A 21,999-nucleotide genomic window follows, 5' to 3' on the forward strand; every position below is an offset into this window, starting at 1 on the left:
CGCATCTGAAATAGCTTCTGGATATTTCAAGTATTAGTTTTTTTTCAATTATCCAATCAGTTTGTTGATTCCTCAGAGGAATGGAAAATATACGAGAAACAATTTCATTTCACAATTTCTTTCTCATCCTTCTCAAGAAATAATATAAGAATGGGCAAAAACTGCAGAAGTGCAGAACCATGATTTCTGGTTTTAACCTTATTCTTATAACAAGAAAGGATAAAATAAGATATTTACCCAAGTACATGTTAAATTCTATAGAAAAACTACCGCTCAATTGAGAGTGAGCAAAATAGGTACCAAATGGTATTTTATGATCCGGTCCTAGGGTCGTAATGCGTTCAATAATCCTTCTGACCTTGTAATAAAAGAAATTGGAGGTACACAAGAAAACGCTCAAAAGATAGAAGTGTCTAACGACAAGAGATGTAATAAACCATAACAGGCACTTTGAAAATTTGCCGCCTGGCATTTCCTAATCATTTTAAGATAAATATAGTTAGTATGTTTCAGGATATACTAAAATACAAATTCAATTTAATGCATCCTCAAACCCCAAAACAATTTTCATTAAAAAAATTGCATACAAAAATCATCCAAGTAGACTAGCAGTATCATTCATTATCGCTCATTGTTCCAAATTATCGAGAAAATTAATACCGATCATCCAAAGCGGAGCTAATTTTCGAGACTAATTCTCAATCAAAAACCTGATTTTGGGAATCCATAAATAATTTTCATTACATGACAACGTTCAAAATACAATTATAGATCCTTATGTAGACGCAGTAATCCTACGCTGGGACACAGCAATACAATCTAAATGCCATAAATAAATTCATTCTCATTACAGGTATACAGATACAAAAAGAATGATCGAGCGGATTTTGAGAACATTAAATCCTCCAAGAATACACTTCGTCCTCAATTCTATGAATGATTCAAAACACTTTGTTTTTCTGGTTCAGTTTAGTTAGAGGAGGATGTGTGTACATTTCAAGACCTCAGGTTTAAAAGAATAGAAAGATTCGTCGGTTCTCAATTCAGAATAAAAAAAATTTTGACCACTGAAATAGAGAAATGTCTAAAAATCACAATGCATAGGGAACAGAAAAGCAAGGTTTCAAATGAAGAAACTTTGCCAACGATTTAAAAGACGGCATTACATTTCGAATGTGGAATCTTATATTATTATTTTTAGAACTCTTTATTGCTAAATTCATATGTTTGAATCTTATATTCAATATTTATATTTTTTTCATTGATAATATCCCAATTCTATTCATATTTCTTCGGATGAAACTACTTTCTACTATTATATGAATAATTTCAATTCAATTGTATCTATCAATTTGTTTTAATTATTCCTGAATAGAGAGTTAAGTGATCATTCAAACTTTTATCGTAATGCAAAACGCAAATATTCGAATAAATATTCAATGAATATTCGAATATTCAAATGTAGTGGTAACTTAATAATAACATAAAAATTGTTGGCAATGTCATGCGACCCCTTTTCAACCACCCCACTGAATGAATTATCGTATTATTTCTGCGCCATCTATAGCTCATGATTCAGCGCCATCTATTATCGAGTTACTTCTCCAGTTTGGGTAGTCAATAGTGTTCGATATATGCAACCCGTAAAACACCGGTTCCAACTGCAGTAGCGACTCCAAGTGACCAGCTCCTTGCCGTCAAACGGCGGTTGGCTTACTATCCTTTCCTTATACTATGGTCATAGTATAAGGAATGGATAGTAAGCCAACCGCCGTTTGACGGCAAGGAACTGGTCACTTGGGGTCGCTACTGTAGTTGGATCCGGTGTTTTACGGGTTGCATATATCGAACACTATTGAATACCTGGAGAAGTAACTCGATAAAAGATGGCGCTGAATCATGAGCTATAGATGGCGCAGAAATAATACGATAATTCATTCAGTGGGGTGGTTGAAAAGGGGTCGCATGACATTGCCAACAATTTTTATGTTATTATTAAGTTACCACTACATTTGAATATTCGAATATTCATTGAATATTTATTCGAATATTTGCGTTTTGCATTACGATAAAAGTTTGAATGATCACTTAACTCTCTATTCAGGAATAATTAAAACAAATTGATAGATACAATTGAATTGAAATTATTCATATAATAGTGGAAAGTGGTTTCATCCGAACATATATGAATAGAATTGGGATATTATCAATGAAAAAAATATAAAAATTGAATATAAGATTCAAACATATGAATTTAGCAATAAAGAGTTCTAAAAATAATAATATAAGATTCCACATTCGAAATGTAATGCCGTCTTTTAAATCGTTGGCAAAGTTTTTTCATTTGAAACCTTGCTTTTCTGTTCCCTATGCATTGTGATTTTTAGACATTTCTCTATTTCAGTGGTCAAATATTTTTTTATTCTGAATTGAGAACCGATGAATCTTTCTATTCTTTTAAACCTGGGGTCTTGAAATGTACACACTTCCTCCTCTAACTAAACTGAATCAGAAAAACAAAGTGTTTTGAATCATTCATAGAATTGAGCACGAAGTTAATTCTTGGAGGATTTAATGTTCTCAAAATCCGCTCGATCATTCTTTTCGTATCTGTATACCTGTAATGAGAATGAATTTATTTATGGCATTTAGATTGTATTGCTGTGTCCCAGCGTAGGATTACTGCGTCTACATAAGGATCTATAATTGTATTTTGAACGTTGTCATGTAATGAAAATTATTTATGGATTCCCAAAATCAGGTTTTTGATTGAGAATTAGTCTCGAAAATTAGCTCCGCTTTGGATGATCGGTATTAATTTTCTCGATAATTTGGAACAATGAGCGTTAATGAATGATACTGCTAGTCTACTTGGATGATTTTTTTATGCAATTTTTTTAATGAAAATTGTTTTGGGGTTTGAGGATGCATTAAATTGAATTTGTATTTTAGTATATCCTGAAACATACTAACTATATTTATCTTAAAATGATAAGGAAATGCCAGGCGGCAAATTTTCAAAGTGCCTGTTATGGTTTATTACATCTCTTGTCGTTAGACACTTCTATCTTTTGAGCGTTTTCTTGTGTACCTCCAATTTCTTTTATTACAAGGTCAGAAGGATTATTGCACGCATTACGATCTAGGGCCGCCTTCAGGACCGGCCAACCGGATCATAAAATACCATTTGGTACCTATTTTGTCACTCTCAATTGAGCGGTAGTTTGTACTTGGGTAAATATCTTATTTTCTCCTTTCTTGTTATAAGAATAAGGTTAAAACCAGAAATCATGGTTCTGCAGTTTTTGGCCATTCTTATATTTCTTGAGAAGGATGAGAAAGAAATTGTGAAATGAAATTGTTTCTCGTATATTTTCCCATTCCTCTGAGGAATCAACAAACTGATTGGATAATTGAAAAAAAAACTAATACTTGAAATATCCAGAAGCTATTTCAGATGCGCAATAAAAAAGAACCCTTTTTTAGTAAAACTTTAGAAATGTAATAATTTTCTCGAACAAAAGACAGTGGTGTAGAATAAGAATAGAAAAACTATCAGATCGCTCCCCGAATTTCTGAAAAGTTTCTGATTAGTAGGTACTTAATAAAACTATGTTCATAGTTGTGAGTTTTGACTGATCATGTTTTTTCAAATGATAGGAAATAACGACGCACCCCATAAGCTGATACAAAATATGCTACTGTTTGGGTACTTTTGTGGTCTAAATGTGATAATTGAGTTCTGATTTACTTGACACGGTTGAAGGTCAGGTTGTTGGAACAAAAACCACTTCTCAGTCCAGTTGCCGACATCAATTGAGCGGTAGGTAGTTTTTCTATAGAATTTAACATGTACTTGGGTAAATATGCTATTTTCACCTTTCTTGTTATAAGAATAAGGGTAAATACCAGAAATAATGGTTTTGCTGTTTTTGCCTATTCTTATATTTCTTGAAAAGGATAAGAAAGAAATCGTGAAATGAAAAATGAAATTGTTTCTCGTATATTTTGCATTCCTCTGAGGAATCAACAAACTGATTGGATAATTAAAAAAAATAATAATACTTGAAACATCCAGAAGCTATTTCAGATGCGCAATAAAAAAGAACCCTTTTTTAGTAAAACTTCAGAAATGAAATAATTTTCTCGAACAAAAGTCAGTGGAGTAGAATTAGAATAGAAAAAGTATCAGATCGCTCCCCTATATTTACGCCACTGGATAATTTTGGCTGGCAATATTTACCTAATTTGTCTTCTCTTCTGTTTGTTTTATTTCCTTGTGGATATTCAATTTATATATGAATAATCTTTTCCACTACCTTTGAAATATGATATGCAAATTGGTGAACATAAATATTCTATACGGTATAATTTCTCTCAATTTTTTTGCTTTACTTGAAAAACTATGAAAAAGAGCTTGAAGATAGCAGTTGTGGCTATTAAAATACAGTTTGAGGTTTGTTTGAACTAGTCCTATCAAAGCAGTGCAAATATTTTCATAATAGCTACCCGAAAAAAAAACACTTCATCAAAAATCTGTATAAAATGGTAGTGCCTGGGTGTTCCCCCCAGAAATGTAATTGTTTAAGCGCAAAATCATAAACAGCAAAGCAACGTATCATAAACGGAATTGTTGTCATACTACCAAAATATTTTCATTAACATATGGCTGACTACCTTGCAGGTAGACTCTGTTGCAGATGTAATTTGTAACAATGCTAATTTTGAATGCTTATTGTGGGATTTCCATTCTCTGTATTGTATTGGGATTTGATTCTTGAGTCGATCTTGAATAAGCCTTTCTGTCAATGAATTTTTGAGCCTACATTTTTTATCCGTTGGAAGTTGCTACACGGTTTTTATATATAGTGACAAGGAAACCATCAAATATATGGGTCTCGGTACCTAATTTGTTATTTTTGCCAACTTCAAAGAAATAATTGCCAGTTAATTCATAATAATTATTGATGGTTGCAAGAGCATTCGCGTTGATATCACTCAGTATCTTCATGATTACAAGGTTTTATTGACTGAAACTGTGTGCTTTTCAAAGCATCAAATTCATTATCACCAGGGCAGCACTGAGACTCAATAACCCTCATCAATATCGTATAGTGTCTTATATCGGAAAAGCTTTATTCCCATAGAAAATTATTTTGTAAAGAATTGGTGCGGGTTGAATTCAAATGATAGAGAGTATCGAAAAAATACATCATATTGTTTCCTTCCAAGTACAAAAAAAAATCAGAAACTTTTGATTTCTAATTCAGTAAAAATTGAGGAAATCTCTCTAAATTTTTATTGAATTAGAAATCGAAAGCTTCTGACCTGGTCGTAGCTAAATTCTTTAATGTATTTCTGACATCTAAATTCACCTTGATACTCACTTGTTACCATTTACTTGAATATTGAAGGGATTGAGGCAATAGGTCCTTTCTCAAATGCTGGATAAATAACAGATTTAGAACAAGATCTTGTAGAACTGATGTTAACCAGAGAGCTAAGAGTTTCAATTAAACACGGATAACAACGATTCTGATTTAAAAATTCATTTTCAGTTCTTTCTTCGTTAATGGTTGAGCTTGGATTTGATAAAGTAGCTTATTTACTTTATAAAAAAAACTGCACAGCACTAAGAGTGGCTATTTGCTTAGTATGTATAGAAGAACTAAAATTCCATCTGTCTCTACCAACTCTTGAACTTTTCTTTATAAAATTTCTTTTATTTGATATTAAAACTGAATTTTCCAATTTTCAAGTTTTTTCCTTCATTTTTACCAAAAAAGATGTATTACTAGGAAACCTAGGAAAACTAGGAAACTATTTCAAGCTCCTGAGCTATATGAAAAATCCATTGATATGTTCAATCCACAAACTACAACCCGAAAATATTCATTTGAATTTTAAATATAAGGTAAATATAAAAATAAAACATGATTTTATTTATTTTCAACATCATTGAGATGGGCTGATTTTTCGGTCAGAAAATATTATTACAGTCGAATAATAAAATACATAACTCTAAGAATCGTAAAAGGTTGGGAAAAAATGATCGAAACCAACTGTCGAATGCTAAATATAGCTTTTGAGAAATTTCATTGGAACTTACGACATTAGGAAATTAATGTAGATAGAAACTTTACCTATTCTCACTCAATCTATAACAAAACAATATCAATCGAATATTCTTCAAATACATTCAATTGCAATATCGATATTCCGGAAAATGGAGTTTATTCCATTCATAAATCCTGAAAAAACCTAGAGATATCATTTCATGACGACTGAACCTGATTAGTGATTTCATGATAACTTGTAGCATCAGGGCCCCCGCAAGGGCCATCAACGCCCGCGTGCCGAAAATATTTTGGCGCCCCTTAAAGGGGGGAAGTGGAGAAAAACGTCGCAGGATAATCGGCAAAAAATGTTTCAGTTTTTGTTAGGAATTTAAAAAAACTATCAGCAACCTTTATTGGATGCTTTAAGAACATTATGCTGTCAGTTGTTGCATAATACATTTTTAAAATTTTTCATTATTTTATTCAAGCATTCGATCAAAACCGCATTTTATTTTAATTTTGTAATGGAACTGCAGAGTTTTCAAAACCTGAGCTTTATTCTTCTTTAATCTATTCATAAATATATAAACCAAACAATAAACAAATAACAAATAAAATATTCAATTAAAGGATAAAATTGAATGGATGTTTTTCTAGATTTGGCTGCTGCGAATTCTTTTATTATATCATCAAAATCAATTTTATCGAGTATCTCTTGCTCTATAGCTAAGATGGCCAAACCAGATAATCTTTCTTGTGACAATCGTCAAAAGTGTCGCTTGTAGTCGTAGTTGTTAGGATGGCCGACTCTACAGAGGCTAGATTTTCAATACTTGTTAATGTCGATGGTCCACATGTTGCAGAAGATGGCAATGGCGCCGCTTTAGAAACTGTAATTTCTTCTCCCTCTATCGTTTCAGTATTAGAACATACTCCCAGCCATCTTCTCCCTTTGTTGAAGTCAAGCTTTTTTTTGCTGTCGAAATTTTGCACCAGAAGGTCGTTTTTTCTTGTATGGCTCCTAGAATTTAAGAAAAACTTGATCCAAAATTGGTAAGGACATTCACCCATGATTTACTTTGCGCCATCTCTTTGAGAATAACCCGTATGTTTTCATTTTTATGAATTTAAACCTTAAATCCGAGCCTTTAAACCTAAACGGAGTTAATATTAATAATAATAATAAGTTAAGACCGATCTGAAGCACATACCCTGTTCCTGTTATAATAATTAATTTTTGGCAAAGGTGAAATATAATTTTTTTAGAATGTCAAACGGCTACGAACATCAAATAAATAATACAGATCCAGGGTGCATATTAAAAAAAAAAATTGAGTATAATATAATGGTGGCCCCAGGTAACAAATTCAAAATATCAAAGTCGATTCAATTTTTTCACGATTACAAACAATACTTCCCTATTTGAAGCAAATAAAAATAATATTATAGTATATAGGTATGGGCTAATTGAGGATGTGCACCATTTTAAACAGAAAAAAAAATATCGAATTTTATAGACTAATAGAAATGCTAATACTGTATGTGGATAGGTACTTACCATTTCATAAAATTTAATTTAATCACAACAAGAAACAGTAAAACAAACCATAATTACACAAAATACAAATCTTTCCAATTATCTGAGTATTTTAATTTTTTGCGTCTTGACCTCAACCCCTAAACGTTTCGAAACAAAATAACTATTCTTTGGATAGGTTTCTGCTGTTATAGCATAGCAAGCAGATTTTGGTAGTTTCAGAAATTCTCTGTAACCTGTAGTATTTTTCCTACAGATGGTGGCGAAAGTTTCAGTAATTCCCCTGGCTAAAAGCTATTGCTTGGGTACTTATGATTGTTTATGTGTACCATATGCGTTTTAGTGAAAATCGAAGAAATGGTGCCCGCCGTCCGGTGCAGGTGGTCCATCAAAAAATCCCGTACCGACAAAGGGATGATTGTTTATGATTTGTTTACTCGAAAAGAATCGTATAATTGCAATCTGTGGCCGAGGTCATTTTATGGGGATTGCGACGTTCGGGTTCGGGAACTTGTTTGGATGTGTAAAAGATGTCTTTGCACGTTGAAAATTGTTGAAAAAATTCATAATAATAATAACAATAATGATAATAAACAAAAAACAATTTAATATTATATCAGAATTCTTGCGATTGCTAATATAATTTTAAATTGTTTTTTGTTTATTATCATTATTGTTATTATTATTATGAATGTCACTCTCATTATTATATTGTTTTTGATTGATCTACTCATTCATTTTTCCAACGATCATATTATTAGATTGTATTCATTCGTATGTGTGAAGTTCAAAAAGTCATAGAAAAAAAAAATTATTATCAAGAATTCGTGGGTGAATATCGGAAGTTCCATTCATAGTTTGCTTCCAACACTTTGATTTCTATTTTCTACCAGGAGAGTACTATATTGTATCAAAACTGCAGACATTTTCACGGATTCGTTTGTCTGTGAGATGCTATCATCAATTTGGAGAAATTCTGAGGAAAATGTCTTGGCACCCCATTGTCAGATTATCGAGATTTGTGAGAAACAAATCACATATCATATGTAAATGACATCAATAGTGATCACAATTGTTATCCCTGAGGTTATATGATTATGATTTTCCCCCATTACAGCTCGCGATGCCTGGTTATGAACATTTCGGCTAACATATTTGATATTATTGGACATCAGATATATGAGGATTCAGTTATTATGGTCTCTCTTAAAAAAATCCCACAATATGTCGTTTCTCAGTCATGTGAATTATTCTGGCGTCATCTTGCGGCATGAAAAAATGTATGGAAGATCTTGGATTTTGTATCTCATTTCATAGCCAATGTGGAGCAGTGTATAAAAAATTATCGATAGCGGTGCCTAATATAACCAAGGAAGATCATTTCTCAGTCGGTTTCTGGACGCCGAACATCCAAATTCCATCAAAACAAGAAATGAGAGTTCCCCGATTGATGAGCAAAAACCCCGAAAATTGCAAAAAATCCATTTCAAAGCTCCATATCTCGAAAACTGTCCATTTTTGAGCTTTGTGACTAGGGACTTTTCTGATCAGTTCATCAAGAACTACAACATATCAAAAATTCAGCCAAATTCACGGAAAGCCATTTCCCATACTAAACGTGCGGGGTCCTTTGCAAGATTAGTATTATATATGTATTACTATAACCTTCTTTTTTAGTAAAGATTCTTTAGTGTCACATAAAAAATATACACACATAAATAATTAATTGACTATTCCTCTATTTCAAAAATTATCTACTCCAAAATGATGCACGCATACACGAGTCTATCGCTATCCTTTTCATTTAGTGTCACATAAAAAATTTACACACATAAATAATTAATTGATTAAAAAAAAAATTAAATAACTATTCATCTATTTTGATAATTATCTGCTCCAAAATAATGCACGCATATATCCTCTTCATTTCCAAGAACAAATAGCATGCGCACTTTCTTTCTTTCACTGGACGGACTTCAAACAGCTGCTATGCTGTGTCCTCACTCGCAGCAATATTTAACTTTTTAAAATTCGACAACCGGGATTCTGGACTGATTTTTCGCAGGCAACCCTATACCACCGTGTTCATAATAAAATAATCTTTAATCATATTGATTTTGATTAAATAGTCAGACCGTTGCAAAATGCTAGTATAGACTGACCGGTTTATACCTGGCAACCGAGAGTTGTGACCGGAAAAAAATAGGCAACCTAACGTTTGCACATTCTATGGGCCTCATACTTTCGATTGGTATAGAATTTATCTAATAAGCAAACCGGTGAAATGTTCGAAAAAAAATTTTTTTTTTATTATTAATTAAACCTACTCTGGACTAAAATTTGTTAAGCAACCCATATGTGATATATTAATTGACATGTTAAATTAAATATAAAATACGTTTTATCAAATAAGCATCTCGGTGAAGGTCGTTCTATATCGGGATCCTATACTACAAGTGTAACTATGAAAAACATTGGTGGTATCAGGCTAAATTGCTATACAGGGCTGGCGTTAGAGGTTAAACAGTAGAGCGACCGTTTCAGGCGTCTCTATTTGAGGGGCGGTATTCCGGCCCAGTTTTTTTGGCCGCCTTTTCATTTTCTTGATTTTTGAACATGAGGTTGTACCGTTCCGCTCCGTTGCGTTTGTCATCATTCCCTGCTATAAAATCTCCAAACCGCCTTCACTAAGCCACCTGTAGAATAAATAACACATGGCAGCCCAATCAATATAAACAGAATTCCCTATTACCCTCATTGAAACAGATATAGAAGAGTTCATATTGTTATTGATGCTTTTCAGCAGAGGCGGCTAAAAATTCTTTGCTTCAGGCGCCAAAATTACTCGCGCTGGCCCCGTCACTATAAAATTTGATAGCCATGGTTTAGCAGGGTTCCAATTGCAGAACCATTCCTTTATATCCTTCTTTTCTTCATTTTTCTTCTTGATGAAAAATATTTTTCGATTTCCACCCTTTTCTACAGTTCTTATTGTTTTGTCACTCACTGTTCTTATATTGGTGTAAGAATCATTACATCAACATCAACAACATTTGTAGAATTTGTTGTTCAATCGATGAAGAAGGGGCACTCTTGTTCTCCTGCTTCTTCATGTACCTACGCTTGTTTTCAAACCATACCCTGACTTGGAGTTCAGACAGGTGTAGATTTAAAGCTATACGTTTGCATCTTGACCTACAGTCCATTCAGGAATTATTGACATCGAAGTAGGCCATGAACGTCTAGCCGCGGCTTTATTTCTGGTTACAAAAATATCACTAAAAATTGCTATGGTTCATCATAGAAATAACTAGTTTAAATTATTTTCATCATTTTTGTATCCGAAAGATCCTGAATTTTCGAAATTACGATTATTACGAAGGGACGCATACAGTCATGATTTCATAAATTGAAATTCAGATTATATAACGTAAAAATATAGTGAAATGCTATCTCATTTCAAGGAAATCCAATGAAGAGATATATATTCATTTAAGAGTCGCCCATGAAAGATCCCATTGAAGATCATTAAAATATGCATATTCCTTTTCACCAATGGCTCTTCAAAAATTGTTGCATTACTGATGGACACTGGATACCAACCTGCTTGCAAAATTCTTATCAAATAACTTATGGATCATTTCAACTGTGGTGTGGTGTCTAAACTGGTGAAGAAAACAGAAAAAACTGGTTGATAAATTTAAATAGTGTAGCTTAGTGAATGGAAGAGCCATATCATAATAAGACAGAAATAAAATTCAAAGAATCCATTTAGTATATGAAAAATTTTGATATCACAGTTGTACTGTTACTTTCAAAATTGGAACCAATTTATTAGCCGATGTGTAAATTACTTTCTAAAGACACTATTTATTGAAACTGTTCATTACATGAATGTTTGATTAAACTTGTATGAAAAATATAGGTACTATTTGTACACGAGTTTTCTGTTTTTGATTGAAATGCTTTTATACTAGTTTCTATTAAATTACATAAATTATTTTGCCCATAACACTAAATTCACTAAAAGCATTTTTGCATGAAATTATTTTTAATTTGTGAATTTTAAAATTTTATTGCATTCTATTATTAGATATCTTCAAGTGGGTAAGAGGTAAAGAAATTCTTGAAGTTACTCTTCTGAATATTTTTTCGATTAAATAATCAGTAAAAATTCTATAAAGCAATTGGAATTCATTAGATTTTTGGATTACTTATTGAAGAACAAAAACAGATATAACAATACTTAATTTCAATATAGAATATAAATAAACTATAGATGCTATGCCAAGACTCTGTTAAGCAATCCAATTATAAAATAATTATCTCGTCATAGATTTATATAATCCTCATGATCACCACTGTCAAAACAAAACATCCAGGTAAAATCCAAATATCCAGCATTCAAAATAGTGCTCCTTTTACTTTTACCCTTGAATATATTTGAAAAAATTTTGTTTTCTTTCTAGAGTCCACTGTTGAATAATGCTGGCATTTTCAAATACCTAACCAAGTTTCCTCCAGATGAATGAATTTCACATTTTGTTGCAAATATTCTCTCTATTCACCATAAAATCGTACTCAACTTATTATATTTTTCTGTTTATCAATAAGAATTTTCCTTTTATTAACTGTTTTGAACTTGTAACCAATTAAGTTTATGTAAGTTGTCTTCGACTGATTAAAATCCAGATGCTTCTTGGTCAAATTTCATCCAGGCTGATATATTGGTTGCTTTTGGCTCGGCTTTTGGTAACAATCGAATCATTCAATGATTATTTGAAGGTGAAATGGTATTGCACAGGTTTTCTTCCACTAATAATCCAGGTTGTAATGACTTGCCTTCTTCTTTTTTCTAACAGTACTGTGAGAAATACTCAAATAGACTAATCAAGGTGTGTTTGAAATTGATACAACTTTTAAGTTTGAAAATTTCTTCGATCAAAACCAATAACACAAACAAACTGAAATCTAACCTCCTCTCAATGACATTCCCAATGCCAACCCGAAATCTGCAATTCAAAATGTTACTGAATGAGCCAGTACCAACTTAATTTCGATTTTCCAAAGCCACCCGGGATATCAATAATTCCTGAATGGACTGTATATAAATATGTATTTCGATGAAATTGCCTCTCTAATTCTTATATCTGAACTCCCGAAGATAATGTCTCTGGTCGTTCTGTACGATTTGTGGAATCAATTGATGAAGAAGGGGAGGCACTCTTGTTCTTCAGCTCCTTCTTGTACTTCATACGCCTGTTTTGGAACCAAATCTGAATTTGTCGTTCGGTCAGATTCAGAGCTCTAGCTGAATTAATGCGTCTGGGCCTACATAAATATTTACTGGTGAAAAATCCCTTTTCCAGTTCCACCAGCTGGTTGCTTGTATAAGCTGTCCTTGCTCTTTTTGTGGTGTTATTCGGTGTTATCTGTGTGGGGACTACTTGAGCTTGTTGTTGATGCTGTGGAGTAGTCATCATGTACCCTCCTGAAAATTGTAATTATTGTTGTAAGGGGTTCAATTTCCAAAGATTTCGATACTTATTAAACCGATTTCAAGAGAAGTTTTCACATTTATAAACTATCTTCACAGGAAGATTCAACGTTTAGTAGACAAATTTATTCAAAAGAGATAACTATTTATTCGGAAATTTTATCTATGATACAATTTGGCAGTTGATAATATATCAATAACGCTTGTTTGTAAACCATACCGTGACTTGGCGTTCAGACAGGTGTAGAGCTAAAGCTATACGTTTGTAACTTGACTTATCTAAATATTTGTTTTGATGAAATTGCTTCTCTAATTCGGATAACTGAACTCTCGAAAATAATATCCTTCGTTGTTTTGTACGATTTGTAGAATTTGTGGAATCAATTTATGTTATCTGGGGGATGGTTTCTTGAGTTGGTCGTTCCTCCTTTGGGGTATTCATCATTTTGTATCGTGAAAATGGTTATATGGTTTGAATTGGCAAATTATTCTGTTTCATATTGTACATATTTCAAGAGGAGTTTTCAGATTTATTATCTCGCTGTACAGGGTGATTCAACGTTCAGCCCAAGAAATTGTTATAGGCAACTCACAACTAGGTCGCCCAGAAGTATTGGACATCGCAATGTTGAAGAACATTCCACTAGTTCATCAGATGATAGCCCTATCTGAGCTTATAGTTGAGAGCGTGACTTAGAGCTCAAAACAAACTCATCACCAAGGATCATCGAGTTTTCAAAAATAGTCTACATCTCAGGATGATAAACATAGATAGAGGGAGCATATGTCATTTTCAGTAAGTAAATTTTGTCCCTTACATGAACATGAACTATCAGATTTGACAAGAAGCGCGCGGAAATGAAAACATATCAGTGATACGATATTTCACTAACTCGCGAGTTTCTGCACAAAAAACGCACTTTTTACGTCTCATAGGGAATCAATGGTTCATATTAAGTCAAAATATATGGAAATAAATACCGCAATATATCAGAAATTCAGAAAAAAAACTTCAAGCGTGTCAAAAGACGTGAAACAAGGGACGCAAGGGAAGCAAATGTTGCCAAACCTTGGATTTCAGCAGGTAGGAAAAATATCGGATTCCAAGTATTCAAATTTGCATATTCAATCAGGAATCACTCAAATAAATATATTTCATTCAATTAAATATACATTTATATTGATATAGTAAAATTGTAGATTTGAAAATATATCACAATCCGACAACGTAATCTAACCATGTTGGGGCATGTAAGAATTGCGTATACTTCCTCTATCTCTCTAACGCCAAAACGTGTGTTGCAAAAATATTGGCAATAAAATATTAATTTATAATATAAGTGCAGATGGCATTATAATTTTTCCACGAATGAATAAGTGGTAGAATGAGCCTTATGTACGAGAATTATGCATTATTTTCACTAATTCACTGAAAAATGTGGGTTGGCTGAATAGTTTTCTCTATCAAAAATTTGATCGAATATTACCATTCTGTCAAAAATTCTATGTAAATAGAATGCAATTATCGAAAATTAAGGCGAATATTTCCCTCCTGTCAAAGATTCTATGTATATGGAGAACAATTATCGAAAATTACAGCGACTATTTCCCTCGTCGTAATTTGCACCAATCAGAAACGCGCAATTTTGAATTACAAATGGTTTCTAGGTGGAAAAACTGTTTGGCAGGACCTGTCAGCAGTTTATTCGCGTTTACCCGCGGCAAAACTTGACAGTTGTTGTCACCAAAAATTATAATACCTTTGAAAACAAACGTAATTATAATCTCCAAGGACACCAGAAAACGACGCTCAACAATTTTTTCTGATTTTATTGTCAAGTGCTAGTTAGTCAGCTTATATCGTGAAAATGAGTCGCTTTGGAAGCGATTCTTTGTCTAATATTGATCTGGCGATTGAGAAAAGTACACCGTATAATACCTTCAGAACTCATATTTCAATATGGAAACAGTTCATGACATTCTGCAAAGCAAATAACTATGAGCTTATGGAAAACACAACTTTAGAACAACTAAACCTAATTCTGAAAGATTGGGCGTGGAATATGAAGAAGGAAAACTGTGAAAATTACAAAGAACTAGTTGTGAAGACAATACATAGGTAATGCATGCAGAATAATCTGTTACTCAGGAAATAGTCTTGTCAAATACCATTCGGGCATCTAATTTTTCCTGTGAAAAAAATCGAAAAAACACATTGCAAAGTAATATTTTTTGACAAAAAGCATTCGTGCAGGTGCAAAAATCCTCGTCTTCGACTCGGATTTTTGTTGCCACCAGCACTCATGCTTCTTGTCAAAATATTACTTAGCAACGTGTTTTTTCGATTCTTTTCGGAAAAATTAGATGCCCTTATGATATTACTTACGATAATTGCATTGTAGGAAGCGAAACAGCACTGCGATAATTGTTCTGTTCATAGATGCATAGTTTCTATGAATCTTACACAGTTCGAATCTATGGCATCTATGGAATCTATGTCACTTTGACAAGTTAACAGTTTATTCGGGAAATATTCCCCCGAATTACACTCGTGCATCAAAATGACCGGATAATTTCGCATTCCAGCGTGTTTTCTTCGAAAAACTGCATTCGGTCATTTTGATTTTTGGAGAAAATTTTCCAGAAATGGAAATGAAATCATGCAGTTTTTATGACAACACGCTGTCATGCAAAATTATCGGTAATTTTGATGCACTTGTGCAATTACTTACGATTAAGATGTCTAAAAACATGGTGAATGCACTCGTCAATTTTTGAATGGAATGACATTCGACCAAATCGAAACTATTAGTTTTATTTCGTGGCGTGCCGCAATATCATACCTTTCCTTTCGATCTTTATTCCTTTGATTTTGACAGGATACATCAATTAAAACCCGATCGTAGCCAATCAGAATAGGCAAAACAAACGCTAATCAGTCCATACACCAGGTTTTTAGACATCTTACTTACGATAATATATAAATCCGTGACAGGAGAATTCCAAGTACCAACAAAAAATAATAAAATATAACCATGAAATATGTACGAATCTTCGATATTCTAGAACGATTTTTTTAAATTTAACGTGTCTCAGCAACTAGGCCATTGACACATGGTACAAGATGTGGCAGAATGAACGGATTAGCCTCAGAATTAGCGAAATATTTACCGAAAGGCCTAATCCCGAAAGTTCCAGAGTTATGAATGATATAATACAAATTTGTTTCTGAAAAAAAGCCATATGTCCTGCTGGCTAAGTGCTAAAGACGTTTATTATGTTCAGTAATCCTATTTTGTCAACTATTTTTTAAGAAATAATATTATAGTGGATACATAGATGTATTAACTATCTGAAAGGTCTAACGTTAGTGAAACGTACCACAAATTGTATCAAAAAGTGTAAATGAAATTTTTTAACTTCTGCAAAAAGTTATGTTTCTCTCAGACTCCAAGAAGGATGGCAGGCATAGGTTCGATTCTCGATTATGATTGTTTTCTTCAATTATTTGGATATTTTAGGGGAGAGGGAAAAATAATAAACCATCGTGTAAAATTTGGTGTTTTCTTCAAGTATAAATTTTTTTTTACATAAATAAATATTCGTTTAAATTATAATATGACTGTAAATATAATATAAGAATCTACATAATCTTGTTTAACGAGGTTTTTAAAAATTCAATTACCTTCACATGTTATTGCATCAACTGAAACGAAAAGTTTTCTTACAGTTTTGTTTTTTTTTAATTCCTTCAATTCTTTGTAAAATACAAAAATTCAAAAAATATATTATTATGTACATTGATTGTAGTTCGATTCAGTATGAAAAGATACAATTAAAATTCATTCACAATATCTTGATAGCATTCCTGAAGTAACAATTTTGGAAAATTACTTGAAAAAAATATGTGTTCAAAGTATTTTCAATAGTTCACAGTTATTTCCTATCGATTTTATGGATCAATGGGAGAATTCAGGACGAAAATAGTGAAATATATCTTACAAAAATATAGAGCTATATACAATGATCTATACAATAATATCAATAAAACCTCCATGTAACAATAATTCGTTGATTCTGAATGAATAATTCAAACTATAATCATGAACACAAGCATGATGTAGACACAGATGTAGATGTAGACACATTAATTTAGGAGAAACATACTGAAATTGCCATAATCAGATATCAACATTACTTTAAATGTTAGTATGTGATTATCACACGCACTGGCTATCCCGCTAAAGCTAAAATCAAAATAAGATGCACAATAATGTTTTCGAAATTAAGATGTTTTGTCTTCGTAATATATGCGCCGCTTATAAAAACTACTCCTGGAGTAGAAAAACCATCATGAATGCTGATGATGAAGATTGTATTGAATTACAATTCGGTAATGGTAGTTTTACCGTTAAGTATAGGGTATGAGGTGTTCAAGTTTTGATCCAACCAATTGCTGTTATTACCAGCATTCAGAATTTGTTGTTCCTGGGATGTCAATTGGGAAGAAATATCTTCTTCTTTAACATGAACCATAGATCCATTCTGAAGATGAGCAATATTTTGAGCGGAATTGTTCGGAATATAGCTTCCATGATAGTTTCTTCCAGGGTAGTATGGGGGATTTCCCATTTGGGGATATACAGGGGCTTCCCAATTATTGTATCCCCTGCCAATGTATTGAGTCGGTCTTGGCAAATAAGGAATATATTGATTAATTTGGGCGTAATCTGAGTATACTGGAGGCATCTTCATAGTACCATTGCATTTGGTCCTAAGGTTAGTCGATGGGTTTTGTTGCGAGTCTGGAGAATTGGGATGACTAGTGGAAGGAGAGCCACCCTTGTTCTTCTGCTCCTTCTTGAACTTCATACGCCTGTTTTGGAACCAAATCTTAATTTGTCGTTCAGTCAGATTCAGAGCTCTCGCTAAATTAATTCGTCTGGACCTACATAAATATTTGCTGGTGAAAAATTCCTTTTCCAGTTCCACCAGCTGGTTGCTCGTATAAGCTGTCCTTACTCTTTTTGTGGTGTTATTCGGTGTTATCTGTGTGGGGACTACTTGAGCTTGTTGTTGATGCTGTGGAGTAGTCATCATGTACTCTCCTGAAAATTGTAATTATTGTTGTAAGGGTTCAATTTGCGAGGATTTCGATTCTTATTAAACAGATTTCAAGAGAAGTTTTCACATTGATAAACTATCTTTACAGAAAGATTCAACGTTTAGTAGACAAATTTATTCAAAAGAGATAACTGTTTATTCGGAAATCTATGTTACAATTTGGCATTTGATAATATATCGATAATTTATTGAAACAAAAAGGTTTGAAAGCGATGTTTCACAGAGAAATGAGACCTATAATGGTGGATTGAGTCCAAAAGAGATCAGAAGTTGCTAGATTATATGAAAGGGTATGCGAACGAGAATTTTTACAATATTCTCAACAAAACTGCAAGTGGCAATCACTCAAATAAATTCTTTACAATAGCATTATTAATGAAAAGCTTGAAATAATCAAAAGAACTTATATCAAGTATTATCTGTTCATTCGATTTTTCCTTAAAATTTACGCTGAGAATACGCAGTCGGTATATTTAGTAAAAAATTTAAGGAAAAAGTCTAAAAAACACTTCTGTTGTTTGAACCTTGTATATTAAATCATCCGGTTACATGTTTCGGCATATTCTCCATTATCAAACCAAAAATTCTGAAAAAGATTATACTCTTAGGTACAATATATGAATCCCTTTGTTTAGCGATGAAGCGCACTTCTGGTTGAATGGCTACGTCAACAAACAAAACCGCCGCATTTGGAGTGAAGCTAATCCTCAAGTGTATGTCAAAACACCGTTAAATCCAGAAAAACTGACTGTTTGTTGCGCTTTATAGGCTGGTGGAATCATTGGTCCGTACTTCTTCAAAAACGATGATGGCCAGAACGTTACAGTAAATGGTGATCGGTATAGAGCCATGATTACTAACTTTTTCATTCCTGAATTGAACAACCATGATGTCCAGGAGCTGTGGTTCCAACAAGACGGCGCAACATGTCACACAGCTCGTGCCACAATCGATTTATTGAAAGACACGTTTGGTGACCGCCTAATTTCACGTTTTGGACCTGTGAATTGGCCTCCAAGATCTTGTGATTCAACACCGCTAGATCACTTTCTGTGGGGCTATGTGAAGTAATTGGTCTATGCGGATAAGCCACAAACCCTTGAACATTTGGAAGACAACATTAGCCGTGTTATTGCCGATATACGGCCCCAAATGTTGGAAAAAGTCATCGAAAATTGGACGTCCAGATTAGACTACATCCGAGCCAGCCGTGGCGGTCATATGCCAGAAATCATATTTAAAATGTAATGCCACAAGATTATCTTGCGGATAAATAAAATTCATGTCAATCGAATAATCCATCGTTGTTGTATTGCAATTTAAAGTTCTATAGCTCTAAAAATAATACCCTTCAGCTCGAATATCAAGTCAATACCTCAAACATCAAGTCAAGCCGCGAATCCCTAATGGAAAGTTATACGTTTCAACAACGTTCTATGAAAAAGTAGCGATATCCTAAAATTCATCTACAATAAGTTGTCTCTCTCGTAAATTTTATGAACTACCAAGAAAAGTACAGGGACGGATTGAAGCAAATTTTGTTCAATATGGCTATTTACTTGTAGGTTGTAGGTTATGATATCTATAAAACTAGAAAATATTTTCAACCAAAATTTCTGACTCAATTTTATAACTTAGGTGATAAGTAAACTTGAAAAATAAATATACTCCACTGTAAATTTTCATTAATTTCTATGTATAAAGTTGAATAATTTGGAAAAGCATCGACATAAAGGTTCATATATAGACGGGTATATTTAGTATTTGAAGATATAGGTTTTAAAAAATTTTGGACTTGGAAAATATTCCACTTTCATAGTAATAATTGATTACAATCTGATTTATTATGGTAGGTTGAATGATATTTTCCTAGTGAAAAGATAACTGAATAAAATAGCAAATTGGGATGAAGGTTTGATGTTAATCAAATTTAAGAAAATTTAAAATTTGTAGGTAAATGATGATTTGAACTTACCTAATTGCCTGTCATCTCTGATATTATTGTATTCGTTCATCCTATATGTAGTCATGTTGCAATTGCCCGCCTGAAAAAAAGTAAAAATATTATTTGAAAAAAACTATCGAGGACGAAATCTTTTAAAATATCTTATATAATCTTTGAAATAATTTACCTGAAGCTGGTGAGAACTGTTACGATTGTAGTCGTAATAGTCATCTAAGCTAACATATTGTTCAGGATATTCACTACACATAGGAGTTATGGTTATCTGAGAGGGGGCAGTTGATAAACCGTTTCCTTGAACATCACTATATATCTCAGAATCACTGTATCCGTTTCTCTGTTGTATGTGTTGTTCTATCACTGGTGACTTTATCTGTCCATCACCATTACACTGATTCCCCTGATCGATGGACACTAACGGCTTCATCTCCTCAACGCCATTCTTTTGCTCTTCGTGAACTACACTATTGACTTTATCTTCCATTCTTCTTTACTTCTGTTACTTCACAAACACGAACTACGAAAAATCTGAAGAATAAATTTGTGAAAGTTAGCTGAGGTCTGCTCAACGACGGCTGTTTTGGAAACGGTCTTAGCGTTATCAGTAATGTTGTTTTTATGGACATCTCCCTCTCAATTAGTTTGGGTACATAGAGTGGGGTAGGGGGGGCGACTAGAATAGTTATTTATAATACAAGTGCAGAAGGCATTGATATTCTTCCACGAGTTCAAAATTCAAAAACGAGCCACGAAGTGGCGAGTTTTGGAATGAACGAGTGGTAGAATGAGCCTTCTGTACGAGTATTATACATTATTTTCTCTAATTCATTGCATTTTCATTGGAATTAATGAAATATTTCCATAAATATAATTTAGTGATTTTTGCATTGAAAAATTTTGGTTGGCAGAACTGATTTCTTTAAGGCAATTTGATGAATTGACAGATAAAGCCGTAGCGGAAAGTTCGGAGTGCCAACATAGAATAATAAAATATAACCATGAAAACTGTGCGTTTCTGATATATTCTCGCACGATTTTGTTCTACAAGATGTGGAAGAATGAACGGAATAACCACAGAATTAGAGAAATAATTTATTGGACCTATAGCAATTCGTTTATTCTGAAGTATAATGTGTCAAATTCGCATTTCTATGGAATTGTTTATTTTTGTTGATCATTTAATAGGATTAATTTGAATTAATTATTTGGCGAACTTCTATAATTATTTCGCTATCATAGTTATCAGTTTTTTAACGCATTTAAGCATCTATGACACCTTCGCTTGTACCTACTATAGAATTTGAAATAATAGGATTTTAAACAGAAATATTCCATCAGATGTCGAAAAAAAAATTGAAAAAATCTAGTTTTCGAAACATCCATTACTATTCCACTGACAAGTCAAGGAGTTTTGAAAGCTCATTTATGCGCCTATTCCACCTTGTGATATACATATATTTAATCCTGTAGACTTCAAAATTGAAATTGAAAATATGTATTTCCTGAAATTTCTATTTCGATTTCACTGATGTTAAGTAAGGTAGTTTTGAACTTGCGTATATTGTTTTAATGTTTAATTTAATGTACACTTTAATGAATTCTTGATATGACCTGGCATGCTATAAAAAGTTGTCAAGCTGGCATATATGGGACCCCTCCTTCGACTTTCAGTATTTGCTCTATATAAGTAGTATGAATTGTTTTGCCTTGTTTCTCGGTTGGTCATATTTTGGACTTTCTTCAATAGATTTTGACTCTTTATATGATTGTTTTCTAGCTTATATATGAGTTTGCACTGTTGTAATTGTTACTTTTGATG

The 21,999-nt window shown here is 32.9% G+C and overlaps 2 protein-coding genes across 2 annotated transcripts; both read right to left on the reverse strand.

Moving 5' to 3' along the window:
• Window positions 1-12,740: 12,740 nt before the first annotated feature.
• Window positions 12,741-13,076, reverse strand: LOC123670616 (homeobox protein Hox-B3-like). Its single transcript, XM_045604136.1, has one exon. It carries the CDS (start codon window positions 13,074-13,076, stop codon window positions 12,741-12,743), a length of 336 nt encoding a protein of 111 aa, XP_045460092.1.
• Window positions 13,077-16,808: 3,732 nt separating this feature from the next.
• Window positions 16,809-20,864, reverse strand: LOC123683445 (homeobox protein Hox-D3-like). Its single transcript, XM_045622500.1, has 3 exons — window positions 20,350-20,864; window positions 20,193-20,262; window positions 16,809-18,201 (listed from the first exon to the last, which is right to left on the reverse strand). The coding sequence occupies exons 1-3, from the start codon at window positions 20,662-20,664 to the stop codon at window positions 17,477-17,479; spliced, it is 1,110 nt and encodes a 369-aa protein (XP_045478456.1). The 5' UTR covers window positions 20,665-20,864; the 3' UTR covers window positions 16,809-17,476.
• Window positions 20,865-21,999: the final 1,135 nt, after the last annotated feature.

This window comes from Harmonia axyridis, chromosome 1 (genome assembly GCF_914767665.1).
Source record: "Harmonia axyridis chromosome 1, icHarAxyr1.1, whole genome shotgun sequence".
NCBI classification, from domain to species: Eukaryota; Metazoa; Arthropoda; class Insecta; order Coleoptera; family Coccinellidae; genus Harmonia; species Harmonia axyridis.